Genomic DNA, 22,468 nt, shown 5'->3' on the forward strand with positions numbered 1-22,468 from the left:
CGTAATACTTTATTCACCCCTTGCCCGAGTCAGCCAATCAAGTAGGTGGCTGGAATGAGTTCTCTAAAACCCTGATAGTACACACAGCGCTGATCATGCAGAAACAGGAAGGGAGGAAATAAGTTAAAAGCCACATAAGTTATGAAAAAATAATATATACTTTCTGTATTTCATGTCCCCACTGAGGGTTTGCTCCCTTGGAAACTGATAAGTAGCCTGAGAGAAAGCAGCAGTGAGCATCCGCTTTGGAGGCTCAGGGTTGAGTATATCACTGGGTCCCTTGGCCTGGGAGAGCTGCTAACCCATCAGCATCCCCTGCAGGCTTGGAGGGCCAGGGGCCTTGCTGAACACTTTGTCTTGGAGAATGAGATGAAGGGACGGGAGACAGCCAGGAGAGGAGGTGAGGCACGGGCCAGGACATGGGTGTGAGAGGAAGAAAGGGAGGAGAGAAGGAGGCTGGCATTGCTGTACCCTGCAAGTCCCAGAGCTGAGAGCCAAGGGTAGGACATGGGACTCTGGCCAAGTCCGGATATCCTTGTGGGTGCAGAATGGCTCTCTTGGGTTGAGTCCTTTGAACGCCCTTATTGGGGTTTCCTGGACCAATTCAGGGCTAGGAACCTTCTAGATCTCCCCAGGTTTAGCCTTCCCTATGGCCAACCAGAGGCAGGGGGAGTGAGCTTGGAAGAAGGGACAGGGGTGGTGGGGAGGAAACTAGGCAGAGTTGGCCCACTGGGTGGAATGTGCTAGATCATTGGCCCTGGGGATAGAACAGAGGTCCTAGGAACAAAAGGTAAGGGTTAAGGTTGGAGAGACCTGGGCTGGAGGCAGAGCCCAGACTGCAGGATGTTGGCACAAGCCAGAATGGCAGGGAGGTGAAGGCAAGGCCTGGTGTCAGGGTGTCCTCTCTCGCTTCTGCTCCTAGGGTGTTGGTTATGGCTACAGTAGCTTTGGAACCTACTTATGGCTGACATCTTAGTCCCCAGAGAGGGTGAGTGCAGATACCTGGGCTTCTCCGAGACTTAGGCTTCTAACACACCGGGCCTTTCCTTCCCTTGTCCCCCAATACTGTCAGATGTCTGGGGAGCCGAAGGGCAGGAAAACCAGGAGTCCTCAGCCCTTAGTCTCCAGGCACTCCATGTATGGGACAAAATCCAGTGCATCCTTCAGCCCAGGCTGTGGCCTGGCTAGTGGGGGAGGACGGCAGCCTTGTCTCTGAGGCAGCCGTAAGGCAAGGCTGAGGCAGAAGGTCGGGGCAAGCGGTGGGCAAGAGGCAAGCACCTTGTCAGAGCTGTGTAGGAAGAGGAGTTTCAGAGGATCAAGGAGGTGACTGACCCCAAGTTCCCCTTTACCAGCCAGGACAGCCTGTGACCAGGAGGTTGGAAGTGGTGAGTGAGGCGCTGATGTGGAACGGAGCTGGCGATGCCCTTTTGCCTTCACTGACCATCCGGAGAAACGAAGCCTCAGCTGGAACCCACATCAGTTCAGCATCTCCACTCCCAACCTGGAGACTCCAGGCGACTTTCCCAAGTTTAGCTTAAGTCCCTCCGGCAGCTGTGGAAGAGGCTCCTGGGGCCGTTGTCTTACTCTGAAGCCTCCGACTCCTGGGAGTGGTACTTCTCTGACATTTCGGTGATTTTGATCACGGGACCTCTGCGGTTCTTCTTCTTCCGGGAGGGCGTCTTGGAGAGGCCAGACTTGGAGGCAGCAGCTACAGGGGACACAAAGGGTAGGGGAGGAAAGGGGCTGGAGGATTGGAAGCCACACCCATGATGCCTTTGGGGTCACGGTCCCCCCCACCCTGCGTGTCCCTGTCTTGGGTCTCCGGGGACTTACTGGTTCTGCATCGGGATTGTACCGCGCTGACCACCGTGGCAGAAGGCAGGTCCATCCTGAGGGAGGAAGACACGGTAGAATGTGAAGGGAGCCTAGGATTTTAACCCCATTGGGAATGTGGGCTGAGGTCTGCCAAGTGCAGGGTGGTTCCCGGCTGTCATCCCCAGGCCTGTGGTTGTCCTGTTGTGTGACCCTGGCTAGCCCGCTCTCCTTGTCTCTAGAGCCCTGTCTTGTCTCTGGAGTTTCTAGGGCTTAGGGAGCTGAGGACCCATGGCTGTCCTGCTTTTGGCTCCCCAGGGTGTGAGGGGAGGAGAGGCTTGGTGTTTGAAACCCACACCTGGACTTCAGATAACCAGGGTGCCTGTCCTCCCCACCTCCTACCCCCCAGCCCAGGCCGGTTCCATGGGGCCACAGTCCCTTCTTCCCTGTGCATAGAGAGCGAACACGACTGAGCACTTAAAAACAAGCAAACAAACGGATATCCACCTTGAACTTGTAAAAAAAAAAAGTGTGTGTGTGTGTGTGTGCCATTACACGTGTGTGGAAGTGTGAGGACAACTTGTGGGACTTAGTTCTCTCCTTCCACCGTGGGGGGTTCCAGGGATAGAGCTCAGACTGGGAGGCACTGAGCCATCTCACTGGTCCGACTCATATGGCTTCCCCACCGCAGGTGAGCCATGCTTATCATTAGCCCACTTTCTAGCTGGACAAGCAGGCCCCGCAGAACTAGGTTCCAGCTCCAGCTGGTGACTAGGTCAGGCTGGACAGCAGGCCTGTCAGGTGCCCGGTTACTGCCCAGCCCCGCTCCCACCCCACCCCTCACCGGCTTTCTTCTCCCTCCACCAGCTTGTGGTAGGTGGCGATCTCGATATCTAGAGCCAGCTTGGTGTTCATGAGATCCTGGTACTCGCGCAGCTGCCTGGCCATGTCCTGTTTGGCCTTCTGCAGGGCAGCCTCCAGCTGGGCCAGCTTGTCCTTGGCGTCCTGGAAGGCCAGCTCGCCCTGCTCCTCGGCCACCTTGATGTTTTCCTCCAGTTTCAGACACTGTAGCCGGGAGACCAAAGGGAGGGGGGCGGTGGTTAGGAGAGGTGGTGGTTCGGAGAGGTGGTGCGCCCAGGCTGAGGTTGCCGCTGCCCGAGTGTGTGTGTAGCTAAGCAACACCATTTCTAGGTGTGGTAATGGGTTGCAATGTACTAAGAGTGAGCTCGCTTAGACCTGAAGAGTAGGGAAGTCCCACAAGCCACCCAAAGGAGTCCCTGTTGGAAGCTGAGACTTGACCTCATTCTTCCCTTTCTGTATGATTGGCTGGGCTTGGGCAAGGATGAGGGCCTAGTTGTGCATGGTGGGGATCTTTCTGATAACCCAGTAGCTCTGGGCGTTTTACAGAAGGCATTTCTGTGCAGAACTCACACAGTCCTCACAACCACCATAGCAGACCATGTTCCTCTCAACTTGGCAGGTTACAAAACTGAGGCTAGAATAGAACTGCTCAGGACCACTTGGCCAGGTCTTGTGTGTATTCAGTGTGACTGGGTGTGAGTGTCTCTATCCCCTAAGTCCCCACGGGCCCTTCAGATGCTTTCTCACATGGCTCTTGATGGAGAGGATCTGAGACCTAAGTTTCTGGATGCGCACGTTGAGGTCTGCGATCTCACAGCGGCTGCTCTGGAGGCAGCTCCCGAACTCGGCTGAGCGGGCAGCTCGCTCCTCCAGCTGCAAGGGTGTGGAAGAGGGATGGTGAAGTGTGGTCTGATGCAGCCCCCTCAGCATCCCTCCCAGCCTCATCTCTACAGTCCATTCCCACCTCCCTCTCCAGCCCCACATGTTCCCCTGGTGTCTTCCTCCTGACTGCCCTGGGTAAGCTATGCCCACACCTGGCTGGTATGATGGCAACACTGTGACCCCCCCAGGACAGCACCATGCACCCCCACCCCCTGCTGCCCCCCTGCTAGAGCCCTGCAGGAGCTGGCTCTCACATTTCCCATGCTGCCTGTGGACTGAATGCTGCAACCCTCCCTGCGTATACTCCCCACTCCTCCTCAGAGAATCTCAGGGCCCAGAGCCACAAGGTCTCAGCCACCTCCTTTCTAGTCCTTCCTGCCCCATCCTACGCGGTCGGCCCCTAACCTGGCTCCGTGAATAGGCTTCGGCCTCCTCCAGGCTTCGAGCAGCGATGACATCATACTGGGCCTTCACCTCCTCCACGATGCCACTCAGGTCAATGTGGCAGCGGCTGTCCAGGCCCACGGTCACCGACACACCCTTCACTTGGGCTGTAAGGTCTTTCAGCTCCTGGTCAGCACAGAAGTGGGAGGCTCAGGGCTGGTGTGTGTGGGGGGGACTCAAGGTCTCTCAGCCACCCACAGTCCCTTTGTCCCCTCAGGAGGTGGAGCCTATTGCTCCACGATGTGACTTCCCCGGAAGTTAGGTCAGGCTTACGGCCCTCTCTGACAGGGGTGGCTCTGGCTTTCATACTCAGGCTGGAACCCTTCTTCCTGGCTGGTAGGAAGGCCCAGGCCCTGGCTGGTGTTGAGGTGGAGGAGGGGACAAGGCCCTCCACTGCCTACTGCTCTCTGCCTCCTCATTGGATAGAGAGCCCCAAGGGCCTGGGAAGGTCACCTTGAGCTGTGGGCCCCCACATCGTCTACGTTTACTGAATAGATGTTGGACCAGAGAGGATGGAGGAGGATGGAGGAGGATGCTAGCCACGGTGGGGCTAGAGACTGGTGAATCCTTGGGAAAATGGATTCAAGATGCTCCGGACCCAGATGTAACTGCTATCAGTCACTTGTCCCCAGAACCTGCTGCAATTAGCAAAGCCCTTCCTTGCACTCCAGGCCTGATAGGGCAGGATGGTGTGCTTGCCACAAGTCCAGGGAGTTTATCTTTCCCTGATCATGGCGGGGAGGCGGGGGCGGGGGGTGGGGTGGGGAGCAGAGTTCTATTCTACCTGACCGCCTGGGCTCCCTGTTACCCTGGGAGCCCCGAGGGACTAAGCTGTCTAGCTGTCTTTGGAGCGCCAGGCCAGTGTTCTGCTGTCCTAGTTCACTTTCCCGTGGGAAAACGTAGGGCTAAATAGAGAGACAAGTGGGAACAGGGGTCTCTCAGGGGCTGCAAAGTGTTGCCACAAGCCTGGGCTGCTTCCTCTGGAGGTGCTAAATAACAACCCAGGCTTTGTGGGGCCTGGGGATGGGAGGAGGAGGAGGAGGAGCCAACTGTGTGACAATGGAGTGTGGCTGCCAGCATTCCTCACAGAGAGGTGAGTCAGCTGGCCACAGAGGGGCAGGCAGGCGGCCAGGCAGAGGTGGCTGTGGCTGTGGCTCACTCTGTGGGTGTAGGGCCTGGACCACTGCCTCTGCTGGCATTCACAGACCCCGCCTCTCCTTTCGGTCACCACTCTCCTGCCCGGGTCTCTGGCTGCTGACAGCCTCGTTCCCTTTTAAAAGCTCCAGAGTCAGGATCCCAACAGGAAGAGTGGACGGAAACTGGCGTGTATCACCACAAGTCTTTAGTTGTCCGTTTTGTTTTGTTTTCCTTACAGTTTTTCTTATTGAAAATGCAGAGCCAGTCCCTCGGGGTCTGAATTTTATCCTGTGCTGATGGGCAACACACCCTTCAGTTTGTCCCTGCTCCCTGTGCGCTGGCACTTGGATCTAGAGGCCTGCTTAGGTCCTGGCTCAGCTGGTTTTCTCAAGGCCACTCACCTTGACCTTGGCACATCACATTTGGGATACCCCCCCACCCCCATTCATCTTTATGCCTAGAGAGGTTGTGGTGGAGCCTCTGGTTTCTGCCCCTGGCAGGGGCTGGAACTTCTTCCCGGTGGCTTGTATCCTAGCGTAAAGATTCAGATGGACTGTATGGACAGTGGGGGGTGTCCTTCCCCTTCGCTTGCCTGCGGTCTTGCCCACTAGCACCTTCTAGAAAAGGAAGCTTGAGTGCTACAAGCATTCTGGAGGCCCTCTCGAGCTGGCAGGACCAAGCTCAGGGCCTGGTAGCCGTGGGTATCTTTGATTGATCTCCAGATGAACTGAATGTAAGTCTCTGGGCAAAGGCAGACTGAAGCCCTGACTGGAGTCAGGCCAGTGGTCACCACAGACCCATCATCACACCAGCATCACCCGCTGTAAACGGGCACCTGGTAGGACAGCTTCAGAGATGTGATTTTGGGGATCCCCTGGTGGGCAGGCTGTGGAGATCAGTGAGTAAGGATCATGGATTCAGTCCCACACCATCCAGCCCAGGCCTGACTTGGCATCTGGCCCAGGAAAGTCCAGAGTATGACCAGGAGATGCTACAAAGGACCAGTCTTCCCTGTTGGGGACAAGGGATAGCCAACACAATTGCGCCACCTCAGACCCTTTCTGAAAAGAAGCGGGTGAAGGCGGGAGTGAGATAACAGAAACAGGAAGTGGTGTTCAGAACAGCTGCGCGCCTGTCCAGACACGCCGGCCCCTCCGGGAAGGAGGGTATAACAATGCTCACTTGTGTGGTGAGGTGCCACCTTGGGGTAGGCCCCTGACACCCCAACTTGGCAAGAATTGCACCATAGTACAGTTTAGAGTTTTCCTAGGGAGCTGGAGTTGGAGGAGACTGCTGTGTGTACATCTGCCTTACAGTGTTCCCCATGGGGGCAGTGAGTAGATAGTGCTTTCCTGGGGGAGCTGAGTGTTGCTTGGTAAACTGCTCTGTATTCTGAATTCATTGATCAGTGATCCACTGATTCATTGGATAACTCTGATCAAGTTTTAAAACCCATCCGAGCCTCTATCTGTGAAGTGGGTGCCAGGGCAGAGCTAGGAACAGCTAATGCTTTTAAATGTTTACTCCGTGGCAGACATTATTCTAAGTGCTTTAGGATCTATTAAGAAATAATTTCTGGGCTGGGGAGGTGGCTAAGTGAGTAACACACTTGCTAGGCAGATGTGAGGACCTGAGTTCGAATCCTTGGAGCCCATGGAAAGCTGAGCACCTTAGTGTCCCCCTGCTCCTAAGGAAGGGGAGATGGGAGACAGAGACAAAAGTGTCCCTGGAAGATGGAGGGCCAGCTAGACCATCATGCTCAGCTTTGAACAACAAAGAGAGCCTGTCTCAACAAGGTGAAAGGTGAGACTTCTCCCAGAGGTTAACATCTGACCTCCATAGTCTCACACACACACACACACACACACACACACACACACACACACACTCACACACACACACAGACACACACAGACACACATACACACAGGCACAGACACAGACACACACACACACACACACACACACACACACACACACACACACACACACACACCCAGCACAGTGCAGTATTCATCTTCTTCATATTTTATAAATGGGGAGATTGAGGCATGAAGAGATTGAAGCAACCTGCTCCGGTTCCCATAGTTACCGAGCCAGATGTTAAATCTGGGCCGTCCTAAAACCTGTACTCACTTTATTATTATCCAAATCCACGGAGTTTTCATGAGCATTCTGCTCTAATCTCCCTGGAAGCAGGGCTTCTGGGTGTGGCAGGGAGCATTCATGCTGGATGCATGCGGGTCCCACGCATACTGCAGGTCTAGTCAGGGGGAATCATCCAGCCATCTGGGAAGGGCCTTGTGGGCCTCTTGCTATGCATTCCCTGGTGCTGGAGAGAGGGGACGGCTCCCTTTTCACTGGAACATCGATGGGATGTAGATCTATACCTCAAGGCTTTTCTGATCAGACCCAAAGTTGAAACCCAAGTGTCCAGCCTTCCGGGTGCTACCCACCATCCACTGTGCTTCCCAGTCATGAGAGGGAGCTGTGGTCTGTGCCTCCCTTTGCTCAGGCCTGCTCTGTCCAGGAAGGGGGCCACTCATTGTCAGTGGCCTCGGAGCACGTGGGACGGGACTCATCTGCCTGAGACAAGCTACTGTGAGTGTAAAACGTGCTCCCGATTTTAAACTTTTTAAGTGCGTGTTTTGTTTCTTTTTCTTGTTGAGGCGGGCCTCGTGCACCCTCTCTGGCCTGGAAGCCACCGTGTAGAGGAGGGCCTTCAACCTTTGTTCTTTATGCTTCTCTCTTCTGAGTGTTGCCCTGTCATGCCTGACTCTGAGCATTTAGTAAGAAAAAGAAAAGTAAGACGGTCCACTAATATTTATATTGATTACCAAGCAAACTACTCATATTTTGTATATATAGGGTTAAGGGAAATATGTTGTTAAAATAATTTTATCTCCTTTTTTGGGGAGGGCGGTGCTAGAGGTCAAGTCTAAGGTCTCCTGATGCTGGGGAAACACCCTACCAAAAAGCTATGGTCCAGCCCAGTGTATTATTTTAAACGTGGCTTCAAGAAAACACCCACGTGTGATTTTATTTCCCTCAGGCAGTGGTGGCTTGGGGGCTCATTGGAATCTTTTTTGGCCAAGGGTCAATGTTGTCTTCTCAGGGTACAGAGGTACATGGATGGAGTGGATCATAAGATCCACACCCCAGTGCCCAACTGAAGGGATACCTTGTTGCTCAGAAAGGTAGAAGCAACCATGTACAGCTGCCCTCTGTGGTCACCTGTTTCTCAGAGGATTCAGCTAAACACAGATGGGGTAAAATTGCCCCTCTATTGAACACGCACAGGCTGTTTCCCTGGCCATTGGTCCCTAAAACAATATGATGGAGAACTGCTATTTACATTGTATTTGGTAGTGTAAGAACCTTCACAACACAGGGGAGGAGGTGCCCAGGTCATATGCAAATAATGTATGTGCAACTTTATGTGAGAGACTTGAGCATCAGAGATTTGGGTATCTGTAGGAGTCTTGCAAGTGATGACCAAGGATGCTGTGGTGCTTTGGATAAGAATGGCCCCCACAGGCTCATATATTTGAATGCTTAGTCATCTGGGAGCAGCACTATTTGAGAAGGATTAGGAGGTGTGGCCTTGTTGGAGGAAGTGTATCACTGGAGGTGGATTTTGAGATTTCAAAAGCCCAGACCAGGTTCAGTTCTCTGTCTCTGCTTGAAGATCAGGATGTGAAACTCTCAGCTACTTCTCTGGCACCAGCATGCTGTCATGCCTCCCTGTTCCCCGCCATCGTGGTAATGAACTAACTTCTGAAACTGTAAGCAAGCCCCTAGTTAAATGCTTTCTTTTATGAATTTCCTTGGTCATGGTGTCTCTTCACAGCAGTAGACAGAAGTCAAGCACTGACTGTGCCCATCTGTCTCAGAGCCCAGGGCCCTGTGTGGGCTAAGTCTGCTGGCTGTCACTGGCCCATAACTCCCAGCCTGCCCCATTCGCTCTCCTGCGGTGGAGCCTTCCCGTTGGGCTAGATGGTCCCTCTCTTAGATTCAGCTTGCTTCACCCCTCGGATCCCTAGCCATGGCTCTGAAGCTCTCCTTTGCTCTTTAGCTTGATGAAACCACCCATTTCCTTTGTCCACCTGAGCCTCCCACCCTCTGGAGTGGCCTTGTTCAGATGTACTTGTTGGCTTATTAGCTGAGTTGTGCTCTCCTCAGAGGAGAAACTTATCTCATTCAGGAGGTGACATAAATCTGCACTTAGTAGGTACACAGTGAACACTTGAATGGGCTGGTTCACACCATGCCCATGCCAGGCTGCTCCTGTTTTCCTCCTTGACTTACAGATGTGGGAAAGGAGGCACACAGAGGTGACAGCTCGGCCAGCATGACAGAAATGATAAAAAGGAGGAATCAGAGCAGGGCCCAAGAGCTGTGGCTCCATCTGTGTGGGCCAAAAAGTCCCTTGGGCACATCTCTGGCAATGCCTGGGTCTGTTGGTTACGGCCAGCCTCCTTCTGCCTGGGTCTCAGCTGCAGGGCCTCCACCTCGGCTTAGAGCTCTGAGTTTGCCAGGCACTGGTGAGCACAGCGGAACTCAGGTTCTGAAGCATTGGCCCACACCAAGCCAAAGGGAGCTTGGGCAGAGCAAGCTATCTGTAAGCATGGAGCCTCGGGCAGCCCACGGGTGTGGCCTGGTTATGGAGGACTAACTGTGCTAGGCAGAGTGCTTTTCTGTGCTGCTGGTGTGGTGAGCTGTGAGTTTGCCTTCTTACTGCTCCTGAGGGTGGGGCTTCTCTCTGCTCTGCTCCATCCCGGGGCTACACATGGCTATCAGTCCCACAGGGGGCCTGGGATGCTGAGCCTGTTGGAGGTCTCCCCTAGCAAGCCGGGAAGCTGTGCTCAGAAGTCTGCGTGGCCCATGGCAGAACTCTGCTTCGCCTGTGGGAGTGGCTGACCCTGACCCAAACTTGGCTTCCTTGCTGTGGCTTGGTACCAGTTGTTGGCAGCATACAGGCTTGGGAGCCCCTCCACCCCAGTCATGGCTCTCTCTATTCCTTGCTAGACTGTAGACACTTGTGTAAGATCACCCCTGGACCCCCCACTCCTGAGACAGGTGATATGGAGAGAGAGTAAGAGGCCATGGTAGGATGTCCAGGAAGGTACAGTGTTCCCAAAGAGCCAGGCCCTTGCTGGGCCACTGTTCCCCAGGCTCAGCTGAGGACCTAGGAGATAGATGGGGATAGTTCTGGAAGCTCCTCTGTCTGCATTGCCTTATCATTTTAGATTGTGCTGAAGCCCATCCTGAGTCTTCCCCATCTCGGCCAAGAGTGGGAGAGGGTAAAACACATGCCCACAAGAGCTAGAAGTAGTACTATGGGTTGGACTCCAGGGCCTAAAGGGGGCTCAGTCCAAGCAGGATGCATATTCAAGGCCCACAGTACTGATCCCTGCCAGTGCATTTGGTCTCTATTTGCCAGCATTCCAGCATACATGACAATGGTTCTCTCAAAGACAGTGACTTCGGGAACCCTGCCCCTGTGTCATGAAATGTGTGGGTCCTTGACACCCAGAGAGGAGGGCCCTTGAGAGGGTGTGATGTCACTGGCTGGAAGTAGTGAGTGTTGAACATCCATGACCTCCCTGGCCCCGGAAGCAGCGAGCACTTGGCTCCACGAGGACCTTGTTCTCTCACCTGCTCATAGACAGTTCTCATCAGCTCTACGAAGCTCTGCAGGCCTTTCAGCTTGGTTTCCAGTTCAGTTCGTCGAAGACACTCGGCATCCAGGTCCTGGAGTTGGGAGTGGAGGTGGGAGATGGAGGAGACTGAAAAAGCCAGGGCTCAGGGCAGGAGTTGGATGGGACAGCTTCTGTGGAGGGAGATGATACCCAGAGGAGATCTGCCTCTGAGCCTGGGCCTGCCCCTTTCTCTCTGTCTATTGGTCCTGCAGCCCGGGCACCTGAGAGCCTTGCTTAGGTATCAAGGAAAGTGGGACATGCTGGAGACAAGGGCAGAGGATCATGGCAGAGGGCCCTGATGGAGGGCCCTAGGCATTGAGTAGTTACCTTCTTCAGCTGGACGAAGGTGAACTCCAGGTCTGTGCGCTTGGAGATCTCGTCCTCGTACCTGTGGGGAGAGATGTTCCCCCTTCAGTAATGTTGTGGAGCTTGGGGTCGGGTTAGCTGTTGTTTTGAGAGGGGCCCAGGTCTCTGCTAGACCTCCCTAGGCTTTATGACAATTAGAGAAGGTGGTTGTTCTGGATGTGGTGGCGTACACCTGTAATTCTCACACTTGGGAGGCAGAGACAGGATTCTATAAGCTTGAGGCCCACCTGGACTGCGTGTGCTGGGCTATTCAGGGTTACTTAGCAAGGCCCTGTCTTAAAACAAAACAAAACCAGACAAGAAAACTTGGCTCTTCCTTTGGTGGACATAATCTCAGGCCTTCTAAGACACCCCCTCCCTCCCCTATAACTCCCAACAGCGGCTGCCCACTTCCTGGCTCTGCTGCACAGTCCTCTGGGAAGCCTCCTTGACTGTGCACTCCTTTCATGGTGGCCCCTTCCCCCACCACCCCTGGAATTACAAGTCCAGGTGGGCCATGCCTGCGGTCTGTCGTCTCCCAGCACCCTGCTCACCCCTCTCTTCCCCGGGTCCACCTCTTTCCTGCAGCCTGTTCTTGCTCCTCGGCTTGGCTAGAGAGTGGCCACCATCTTGTTCTGTGACCTCCAAAGGGAGGCAGGGAGAGAGGTCTCCAGTATGCTTAGCAGCACCTGATTTCTCCCAGCCTCCCTTACTTCCTGTGTCTAAGGCTGTGCAGGGGGCTGCTGGAGCCTGCCCTGTGATTCACCACCTGTCTATGGCATGCCACAAAGTTTAAGTCTCTTCCATGTTGCTTCCCTCCCGAGTCAGGCTCACCCTGGGTTTGCACAAAGGACAGTGCTGGGTAGGGTTAGGATCCTTTGGTCCCTCGTCTTATCCTCTCCTTCCTGTGAAGGCATTGGTCTTGGCGCCCCATAGGGTGGATGGCATATGCCAGCCTTAGGTGTCCTGCACAAGCCCTTGAGGACAGCCCCAGGGGGTGGACATGGAAGTGGGTTAGTGTCTTCTCCTCTCCAGGAATGCCTGACTCAGAGCTCTAATTACAGGCACCTGCCTGCCCCAGTCCCTGACCTCCCAGGAGGGCCAGTGTCACAGTGGCCCTGTCAACTGACAGAACCCACATGTTGTCTGGAGGGGAGGGGACCTAAGAATGGCAGTGTTCACAGGGCATCTCGGGCTATGGGTGGCTGCCTTTGGCCTTATCTTGTCTTCTAGAAATCTCTGAGGGTCTCGGTCATGATGGGACTGGACAGGGGACATGCATCAGGGGGATCAAAATGCTTCAGAAGTCCTGACTACAGGCGTGAATGTTTATGTGTATGCACCAGGTACCGAGGACTCCCTTCCCCTGTGCCCCCTGACTCCCTCTCCTGTGACCCTCAGAACTTCCAGCTGTGGAGGACCTCAGGGTCCTGGGTGACAGTGGAAGGTGTAGAGGCCTCTAAGAGTGCTAGCTGAGCAGGGAGCTCAATGCTAGCTCCCTTGCTGAGTAGTTCCAGCACTCGGTTCCAGCACTTATGTGTGTTCTTTGGCCGTGACAGTGGAAATGTCACGAGGACTGAAAGTGTTTGCTCCAGGTCTCACACTCATGACCATTTGAACCTCTGCCATGGCCTCCCACATAAAGCCTCTGGACGCCCTGTGGAGACTGGGGCTGGCTCTCTGAGCATCATTATTAGCCTTCAGGGTAGTCTGACGCAGGCGTGTTTCTTCCTGGAATCTCAGAGGCCCTGTGAAGTGCCCTTGTCTTAGGGCTGAAGCCAGGGAGCCCCTCATCCTGTCTAAATGCAGGTACCCGCCTTCCTCTGGGTAGCAGAATCTGCCAACTTTGGGGAGGCATCTGGTAGGACCCCCGGGTGCCGGGTGCCTGCTCAGCCCTTTCTGCCCTTCCCATCCTTTGGGCAGCCTCCTTGTCTGCCTCCCCTTGGATGCTCATATCATCTTTTCTCTCTCACTGTCCCACTAGTTCTTAATTGCTTAAGGCTTAGGAGGAGCCTGTTCCTGGCTGAGCCTGTGGAGCTGCCTACCCTCCTGAATGAGGCCTTCATGGGAGTGACGGGCCTTTGCTTCTAGACTGCTTCAGGCAGACCCACTGGGACCTGGGGGACATATGTATCGGGACTTTGAGGGCAGCCAAATGCCCCCCCCCCCCAGTAGGAAAGGCTACCAGGGAGCAGGTCCTGCCTAGGACCTAGAGGTGGCCTTCAGGTGGGCCAATGGTCCAGCGAGAGGTCTGAGACCTGGCACTGGGTTCTAATCTGGGGCTGGTATCCAGTCTCCCTGAAGCTCTTGCTATTCATTCCCAGCTTTCCGGTGGGTTGGAAGAGCCCCTTCCTCAAGGGGTGTACAGCCTGCCTCTGCCGGCTCCATCCTGCTGTCTGATGCTCAGCTAGATGCAGCCCCTGGTCACACCCCCAACCACACACTTACGGGGCTCTGTGCCGGCCCTAAGTCTCTTACTGTGTGAGCTTTCCCTTGCTGGGTCTCTGCTTTGTTCTTAGTAACTAGAAGTTGTTCTAGCCGGATCTTGGAGATCTCTGGTACTCCAGTGCTTGGAAGTCTCCATCCCCACCACAAGACTCAGGTCATGCCTACCTCCTGTCCCACCTCCAATCTTCTGCCAGTCTGCCAGCCACCAGCTCCCGAACCTGTTCTCAGGCCCTTAGACTGTCACCACTGCCAACACCCCCCTGGAACTTTTTTATTTCTGGGAGCAAGACTGAGCTCATCACCCTGCAGAGGCAAGGCACAGCCTCTCCCTGTCAGGGCTCCACCCCACAGCACCAGCTTCAGCTCTGGCCTGCAGACCCAAAACTCCTGAAACCCCTCTGTAAGACCACGTCTGTTCTTCTCCTCCCCAGGGAAGAGACAGCAGCCTGAGGCAGACAGGAAGCGGGTCAGCGGCTGGGTGACAGCAACCAGCAATGCCTGAAAGGTACTCAGCTGCGGGTTCCCAGGGATGCCATGCTGCTCTGCCATGGCCAGTGACATGGTGATTTGGTTTAGTAGGTCTTGCCTTGTGCCTCCTCTGAGGCTCTCAGACCTATTAGGGACCAGTGAAATGGGATGCTGCTTCTGGTGAGCAGGTGTTGGGCAGTTCCTAATGATCAGATGCCCACATGGCTTTCCTAGGACTTGGGAGGGCAAGGCTCTCTGGGAGAGGGGGGCCTCCATGGTGAGCCCCAGCTTAGGAGCCTGGGTTTCCTATCTTCTGCTCTGCCTTGCTGCTCCTAGAATAGCTGGTTCTGCCTCTGATTGGTAGGGTGTGGGCCACACTGCAAGACCAGAATCAGCCATGCTTGGTTCCCTAGCCCCTGCCCCATCCTGGGTGTGGGGCAGGGGACTCAGAGATATAAGCTATCTCCTCGTCCTGGAGGGTTTGCCCACTAGGTGATCTTAGAGAGGGTCATCCCTCCTCTGAGCCTCCCAAGTGCTCATTCTGCCTTCCTAGGCTGGCCAGATCAGTTCAGCCAATGCTGGTCAACTTCAACCTTCTAGGGGACAGAAAAATCACTGCCAGGTGCCACCTGGACAACCTGAACTCTGGTTAGTGTCAGTCACCATGTCCATTCACTCAGGAGGAGACAGAGGTCAGTAGACTGTGCTTGCCTGAGGCCACAAAGATAGGATGAACATTTCCAACTCTGTGCCTAGGCTGGGCTTGTGACTACTGGGTGGCGCTTGCCATCTGTCCTTCTGTCCCAGCAACTGTAAAAGCATCATGGGGGCAGGGAGGGGCTATCTTTTCCTCATCTTTCCGGTCCCCTAGCTACCTTGATGCCTAGCAGCATTTCCTCCAGGAGGTTGCTGCTTTGTGAAGATAAGCTCCTGTTTGTTGCCTGCCTGCAATGCAGTACTTCTCTCTCCTTTCCTGGGACCAGGATCAAAACACCCAGAGCACGCTGCAGAGCGTGGTCCTTCTGCGGCTTTGCTAGAGGCAAGACATCCCATCCTAGGGCAGTACACAGGGGCCGGCACGTTTGCAGGCGCAGGAGGGGCTGCTGGAGCCAGCCTTTGTTGTGCATGCACGCAACGGCTTAGCTGTAAGCCATTGCAGCTAAAGCTGCTGGATCCTAAGGTTCACTGCTATAGGTTCATCGCTGTACCTGCAGTGTTTACAATGGCACGTGTGCCACCCTCAAGAATTCTATCTAGAGAAGAGCCACGTTCCATCGCATCTTTCCTCTTTCTCCAGCTTAGGTGCACCTCCCCGAGTCCAGCCTAGTCCCCACCCTCAGCTTTGACCCCTGGTTTCCAAAGGTGAGACCTACCTGATGCGAAACTCCTCCACTTTCTCGAGCACCTGCAGGAGGTTGGCCTCTAGCTGTCCCCGCTCCTGGCTCACTTTGCGCAGCTCCTCTTGCAGACGGCCCTGGAATGTCTCGTAGTGATGGCTGAGGTCGAAGGTAGCCGATCCCTGGCCCTGTAGGAAGCTCCAGCGGGTCTCCAACAGCTGGTTGCGTTGCTCCAGAGCTTGTACCTGCAAGAGCAGGAGGGTACTGAGTAGGTCATCTGGTGCCACATTGGGTTCCCTGTGAAGGCTAGGGACCCCCAAAGTGGGGCTTTCTGTGACAGGGCAGGTCATCTGCACACACTCCCGACACTGGCTCCCCTCAGTATGCAAAGCCACCTCCAGCTCTCCGCTGTTGAGTGGAAGATGCTGAGATAAGACAGGATGGAGGTGGGGCCAAGAAGGCTTCCTAGCCTGGGCTGGGCCTCCAATGAGGGAGGGGAGCAGGGGTGCGGAACGCCTGCCTGTCACAGGCTGGGTCTGGGAGAGCCTATCAATAGGGGCTTGGGGGGTATCAGGGTCCTACCTGCCTCTCCTTCACGGCAAACCTGATCTCATCTGGCCCTGAAACCCAGCAAGGTGGGTGTACTTGTTAATTTAGCATTAATCCTCCCAACAGACCCAGACATGCAGATTCTTTGAGCCTCAGTTTCCCCAGCTAGAAGTCGAGGTTGATAACACTGCCTGCCTGTGAAAGGGCCGTGGGGGCGGGATCGAACACGGGAATGAGCTTGGGAGAGTGGTGATTGCCAATGTGGATGAGGTGCCAACTCTGCACCAGACTGGTTCCAAGTGTTTCCCGGCTCAGCTCCTTTGCGGCAACACCCTGTGGAGTGGGTTATTGCTATCAGCCCAGTTTCCAGAGGGGGGCACCCAGCCCACGGAGCTGTAAGAACTGCCTGAGGTCACAAAATCAGCGGGCAGCAGAGCCAAGCCTGGCACCTGGGCTTTCATCTGTTTGTTTTGGGACAGATAGGTCTCACGTATTACAGGCTGGGCTCGAGCTCCTTGTAAAGCTGAGGACGACCTTGGTTTCTGGCTCTCCTACCTCTACCTCCCACGTGCTGCGACCATGGCTCCTGGTTTACGCGGTGCTGGGGGTCTAATCTGGACGTGTACGCACACTAGGCAAACACTCTGCCCACCGAGATGTGTCCCCAGTCCTTCTCTGAGACTGTTAACCACTGTAATGTACCCTCTGTGGGCCAGGGCACTGTCCCCTCAGGGGTCAGGGCCTTTCTGCAGTGGACTTTTCTTCCAGGCAGGGTCAGGGTGACCTTGAAGATGGGGATAGGGAGGTCTCTGAGCCCTGCCGTTTTCTCCAAGCTCTGACCCCCACCCTGATTTGGACTCCTACAGAGACACCTACAACCTCTGGACCATAGCTAGGCCCCCAGAAGGCTGCCTAGTTCTGCTGTAACCTCAGTTCCCACTGGAGTGCATCCCAGAATGACCCAGACTTCCTGGCTCTGTCCACACCTTGCCTGTCCTCCTGGGGCTCGGGGTCCCCTGTCTTCTTCCATTACATGTGTGCTCCAAGTTCCCTCTGAAGGATGCCCCCACCCCAGCTCTTGATGTACCATCCCTGTTAGTCTGGGAGCCCTGGGTGGCCACAGAGGGGAGGGCTGGCTGGGCCATTCCTGGATGGCAGGAAGCTGTTCTGGCTATGATGATGCGGTGCTAACTGGATGGTGGTATGTTGAGGGTGCTGGCCTTACTCCCAGGACCACAGCCTGAAAGAGCTGCAGCAAACATTTGGCACCTCTGTTTCTGGCAGGGAGGGGAGCAGGAGCATTGGATAGAGGCATGAACTGCGACACTAGTGAGCAGTCATTCCCCTGCCTCACACCCATCTCTCTGGGAAGTTCTGTGTGACGCTGCCTTAAACCTGTGCCACAAGGAAACAGGTTCAGTGGGACTGGAGGTCAGGAGGGTTCTGCCTTGCTTTGTGTGTGAGTGAGGGAGCATGTGTGGGGGAGTGTTAGCTCACCCCACCTTCCCTCCGTTTTGACTAGTAAGAGTCCGTGTTTACACTGAGGGTGCGGTGAGAGGAGAGACATGAGGCTCCTACCTCCACCCATGAGCAACAGAAAAGCCTTCATACCAGGAAGTTCTTCCCTTAGTCTAACCTCTGTGCTCTATGCTTCAGCACTCTTCTGTGGGGAGATGCCGTGAATTGGACCAGTGCAGTTGCAGGGCATTGTGCCCTTGGGATACCAAGGACAGCCCCCGCCTTGGGGGAGTCTCTTGTTTCGGTGGGTGCGGATGAAAGCTCAGCTTTAGCTATGACCTGCCTGCTGGGCTCCTCCCTGTGGGAACAGAGGCCTAGGGAGGGTCAGCAAGGCCAGCTCTCCAGAGAAGCCTATGCAATCTCTAGCCTGTACCCCTGCCCTATGGCGGCACAGTGGCAGCCTGAGGGAGGGGCCTCCTTCCTAGAGCAAGTTCCTGGTCTGCCTGCTTCCTCACTTTACAGCTAAGGAAACTGAGGCTGGGAGCTGCGTGGAGCCAGGTCGGGTTGGACAGGACTTATGGTGTGAGATGCATTTCACAGGGACACCAAATAGCCTTTAGAGTTCTTGGCCGGAGCTGGGACACACCTTGGGGAGAGCCCAGCCACTGAGTCTGCAGGGAGACGTTGACAGGGATCCCTGATGTGCTTGCTGGGAGGGTGTCAAATCCCAGAGACTCTCAGGAAGCCTGGCCTGTGTCTCATGCCGGCAGGGTGGGCATGTCCGAAACCTTTAGAGCTGGCATGGCCTGCCCCTGTCTCTGGGTGTCACCTCGGCTCTTGGTTCCTCAACACAGACTGGGCTTCGGCAGTCCTTTCTCAGCACCCACCACCTAGACTGTCTGTATGTTGGAGATTCCCAGCAGCAGCACCGATGGATGGTACCATCCCCCACCCCCACTCCCCCCATCCTTCCCTTGTGGCCTTTAGTCCTCCACTGGCCGGAACACAGGCGGACTGTAGCAGAGCCTGGAACCTGAGGCTCAGAGAGGGTAAGCAACTTACGTAAGGAAACACAGCCCATAAGTGAAGGCAGTAGAGCCTCTCCACCAGCCTCTCCAGGGACCTTCCCTTCCACACGTACTGGTTTCTCAGGGCGGCAGTGGGCCCTGGAGGGGGAGGTGAGTGGGGCGCTCCTCCCTCTTCTCTGCTCAAAGAGCCTCAGTCTTGCTCTGGGCCTGGAATCCATCTCCTGTTCCTTCCCAGCTTGCACCTCTCTCTGAAGCCTGAGCTGCACCCCTGCCCTACAAGGAAGATAGGTCTGGGAGTTCCCTGCACCAGGCTTATTTACTTCACTTCTTAGCAAATGATCAGAAAGCTTGCACTATCTACTAGATGTGTTCTGGCTACTTTTCAGACATCATTCCATTTGATTGACAGGCTCACTACACTGCTGTGCACCGAGGCCCAGGGAGGTTCAGCAATTCTCCTAAGCGTATACAGCAGGCCGATGGTGGGCCCGGGATTAAAACCCAGTCATAGGGTTCTAACACTTAAGTGGTTGCCTGTCTCTCTGGGGCCCCCCACAAGTTTTTGCTTAGCACAGGGCTCCAATAACCAGGGTTCCAAAAGGGCTGGAGCCCACAGTTCCCTGCACCCTACCGTGAAGGGCACCCCATCTCAAGGCCAAGTTTGAGAGATGGGAGGCTGGAGTTCTGCCGAAGAACTTCACAGGCCTGAACCCAGGACCTCAACTGCAACTGCCACGGCTCCTTCCCCGGGTCCAACGCCCATGGCTCCCACCCAGAGCCCACAGCAGTGGCACAGGGTGACATCAGCACTGGCATTTGTTCGAAGGAGAAAAGCCACCCGTGGAAGCCAAATTACATAGTTCAGCGAAGCACTCCTTTTAAGGGATTAGCCAGGCTTGTCAAGGAGGCGTCTCTGCAGGGCCTACCTCCCAGGCCATGGGTTCCCTCTGTACAGCCTGGGAGCTTATCCCCTCCCCAAATCTGGGCACCTGAGATGTCAATGGGGAGACTCCAAAGCAGTCAGATGAGTCGGGGACAGGAAGACACCATTCCTACCTTAGGTTCAGATGAAATTTAAACTCTATCGCGTGTTGGCTGTGTGACTGTGGGCAAGGCACCTAGCCTCTCTGGTCCTATTGCCTCACCTGTACAGCTGGGAAAACACAGCTGTGGCGGTAATGTTGGCGCTGACCTCAGCCTACTTGCTAACTTCCTATGGGGTTCAGCATCTGGGCCACACATGACACTTTCTTCTCTTACCTCCCTGTGTATCCCCACCTCTCGGGACCCCCAAGATGTGCAGAGTCAGAAACCAAGAGGCAGATGAGGACTGGCTAGGGTGGGGAGGCTGGACCTCTGCTTCCTCAGAGGTGAGGAAGGCAGTTTCCTTTCTCTGGGTGATGGTCACAAAACGTCTTTCTTTGCAGTTGGGGAACTGGAGGTAAACCTGTGGAGTGCCCTGTGGTGCCTAGCAGACCAGCGTGTGGTCCAGTCCATGTGGCTGTGGCACAGGAGGTAACCTAACCGGGAGGCTTGCTCACAGAGGTTTCTTGGAGTCACTGAGTGGGTACAGGTTTGGGAACTAGACAGAACTCGCTGCAGTGAGTCCAGGAGATGTAGGGGCTGAGTTGCTAGGGGCCTGGTCCTTCCACCTAGGTGAGTGCAGAATAGCCCAGCTGTTGGCTGCTGGCTGGACTCTGACATAGTTCTCACATTCCTTTCTCCTGACAAGCCAAAGTTGCGTCTTTACTCACAGAGCCTCCCTCAGACCCCACACACCCCTTTGGACCTGCCAACCACAATGGCACTATGAATGAAACCGGTGGGCAAGCAGGGCAGCCCGGAGGGAGATGCTTCGGGGCCAGAGGTTTGAGGCATGGGTCAGGAGAGCATCCTTCGCAGTATCTCCCACCCACCTGCCTGGGAAGAGGCCAGCAGGCCACACCTCCATGAGCCGTCCTGAGAAACACTCCCTTGACTACTACAGGGGTATACTGACTCTCGCAAGCCAGGTGGCATGTCCTTCTTCAGATAACCCTCAGAGTCCATCCTGGGGTTTCTTTTGCTCCAGACACCAGGATGTATCAGGATTTCTTATCCCATTTCAGCTGGTTTGGCCATGCTGCATCCCCATTGGCTAAGGGCAGGGGTGGGGCATGATGACCGATGCTCGGGAAACCGCCAGCTAGGTCACCTGGAAAGCTTGGCAGTCCTTCTGTTTTGGTGCCCTATCCCACTCAGCTCACCTTGCCAATCAGAGAGGCGAATTTGTCATTGAGGACCTTCATCTCCTCCTTCTCCTGGTTCTTCTGCTGCTGCACAGCTGGGTCCACCTTGAGGTCCAGAGGCACCAGCAGCCTGGAGTCCACAGTCACCTTGGGGATGATGCCGGCTGGCCTACAGCTTGTGAGGCTTCGGGAGCTGAAGCCAGGCCCAGGGAGCCCACAGCTGCCCCATCCTGAGGTCCTAGGCTGGGGGCTGCCCGCTGGGGTCACCTCACAGCCACTGAGGCTGCTGAAGCCGACGACGCAGGAGCGGTAGGCCATGGTGGCCCCCCTGGGCCTGGGAGCCTGAGGGCTCACCAGTGAGCGAGGGAGCTTTGGAGTGGTGGTAGCTGCCTCCTGTCACAGCCAGGGCCGGCTGGGGACTGAGGCGCAAACACCTGTTGCATGGTGTTCATTAGCTGCAAGAGGGCGTGGCCCTTCGAAAGCCTGACCAACCTGTTAGATGATGTGGCTCCTGCCCCTCCCCCGTGCCACAGCTTTCTGCCTGCCCTACAGGGGATCTGCCTTGTTGAAGGGGCTTGTCACAGTCCCCTACAAGAAGGTCCAAACTAAGGAGGGGGCCTGAGGCTGGGCTGGCTGGGTGGGGCAGGGTGGTCAGTGCCAAGAAGGCAAAGTTCCACAGGAAGAAGCAGGGAAGAAAGGCAGCCAGCCAGCCACAGATGGCTGCATACCTGAAAACTGACGTATCTGGGCTCGCATACTTCTGGAAAAGATGAGGCAAGTGTAGCCCTGAGCTCTGAGGGTAAGATGACGGCCTTGGGCACTGTGCCAGGCTGGCACTGGAAAACAAGCCCCTTTATTATTTCTTTTCCATCTGTCAGTGTCCCCTTCTCATTTCCCCCTTCCTTCCTGCCCTCGCTCCCTTACTGAGGACCAGCTGTGTGTACCCCCACTGACTCAAGGGCTGCAGGAAGCACATGGCCAAGCCCATAGCTCTTGTTTTTGGAGATGTGACATTGGATTGTAGAGTCAGCTTGGCTGACTGGTATAACCTCATCTATGTGGCTAGATTTTATCCTCATCTGAGAATGGGCTGAAAGTTTTAATCACAAGTCTAGAATAGAGGACCTACTCCAAGTAGCTGGCCTGGGTTCAGAGTCCCCTGAGGGTCTGAGATGGTCCCTAATTGGATGTAGTGCTGTCTCTCGGGTGTCAAGAACCTTCCCCTGCCTTCTCCCCCACCCTTCTCTCCATCCCTCTTTGCTGGCTACTCACACACCTACTTTCTTTAGGGGAAGTCGGGCGCAGAAACCAGACAGGGGAACTTACAGGAGCTACAGAGCCTCTCAGTCCAGGGCCCGGCCAGGTCCAGCTCCTCCTTATCCAGGGATGTCCTCTTCTTACTAGCTGTCCCCCTCCTCCAGGTCTGGCACAACCTTTTTGAGCACAGAGAGGAGTATGTCTGTAAAAAATGAGGGGACTCAGCCCCTGTGCAGACATGAGGCAGACAGTAGTCTTGATGGGGCAGGCTTGCTGAGCCACATCACCTACCCTGGGCCCCTGCCCTAGGCCCCTGCCTGGTTCCCACTCATGGACACTTCTGGTTTACTTGGACACAAAACTCCGCAGCGGGCTCATGAGTCTATCCTGATCCTGGATTCCAGGACCTGCTGTACGTGACTGGGTCCCCAGGACAGTGTTCGCCCCACTTCTGCTACTGCAATCTGTGTTTCCCACTCAGCAGCCTGGTGTGGCTGGTATGGCTGCCCTGG

The 22,468-nt window shown here is 55.3% G+C and overlaps 1 protein-coding gene across 1 annotated transcript; it reads right to left on the reverse strand.

Moving 5' to 3' along the window:
* Positions 1–7: 7 nt before the first annotated feature.
* Krt80 (keratin 80) lies at positions 8–21,017 on the reverse strand. The gene is made up of 9 exons (XM_052749025.1): positions 20,718–21,017; positions 15,473–15,681; positions 11,166–11,226; positions 10,795–10,890; positions 3,961–4,125; positions 3,421–3,546; positions 2,657–2,877; positions 1,834–1,889; positions 8–1,708 (listed from the first exon to the last, which is right to left on the reverse strand). Exons 1-9 carry the CDS (start codon positions 21,015–21,017, stop codon positions 1,581–1,583), a joined length of 1,362 nt encoding a protein of 453 aa, XP_052604985.1. The 3' UTR covers positions 8–1,580.
* Positions 21,018–22,468: the final 1,451 nt, after the last annotated feature.

The sequence above is a fragment of the Peromyscus californicus genome, unplaced genomic scaffold, assembly GCF_007827085.1.
Source record: "Peromyscus californicus insignis strain IS unplaced genomic scaffold, ASM782708v3 Scaffold_20__1_contigs__length_68692818, whole genome shotgun sequence".
Taxonomy (NCBI): domain Eukaryota; kingdom Metazoa; phylum Chordata; class Mammalia; order Rodentia; family Cricetidae; genus Peromyscus; species Peromyscus californicus.

What these genes read in the sequence shown, in the direction of transcription:
- Krt80 (XM_052749025.1), bottom strand. Translation starts at nt 21,017, where the DNA reads ATGGCCTACCGCTCCTGCGTCGTCGGCTTCAGCAGCCTCAGTGGCTGT. An exon ending in TGAGAACTGTCTATGAGCAG is followed by an intron (nt 4,126 to 10,794) that starts GTGAGAGAACAA and finishes TGTGCTGACCAG; the next exon opens with GAGCTGAAAGACCTTACAGC. An exon ending in AAGCCTATTCACGGAGCCAG is followed by an intron (nt 3,547 to 3,960) that starts GTTAGGGGCCGA and finishes ACACCCTTGCAG; the next exon opens with CTGGAGGAGCGAGCTGCCCG.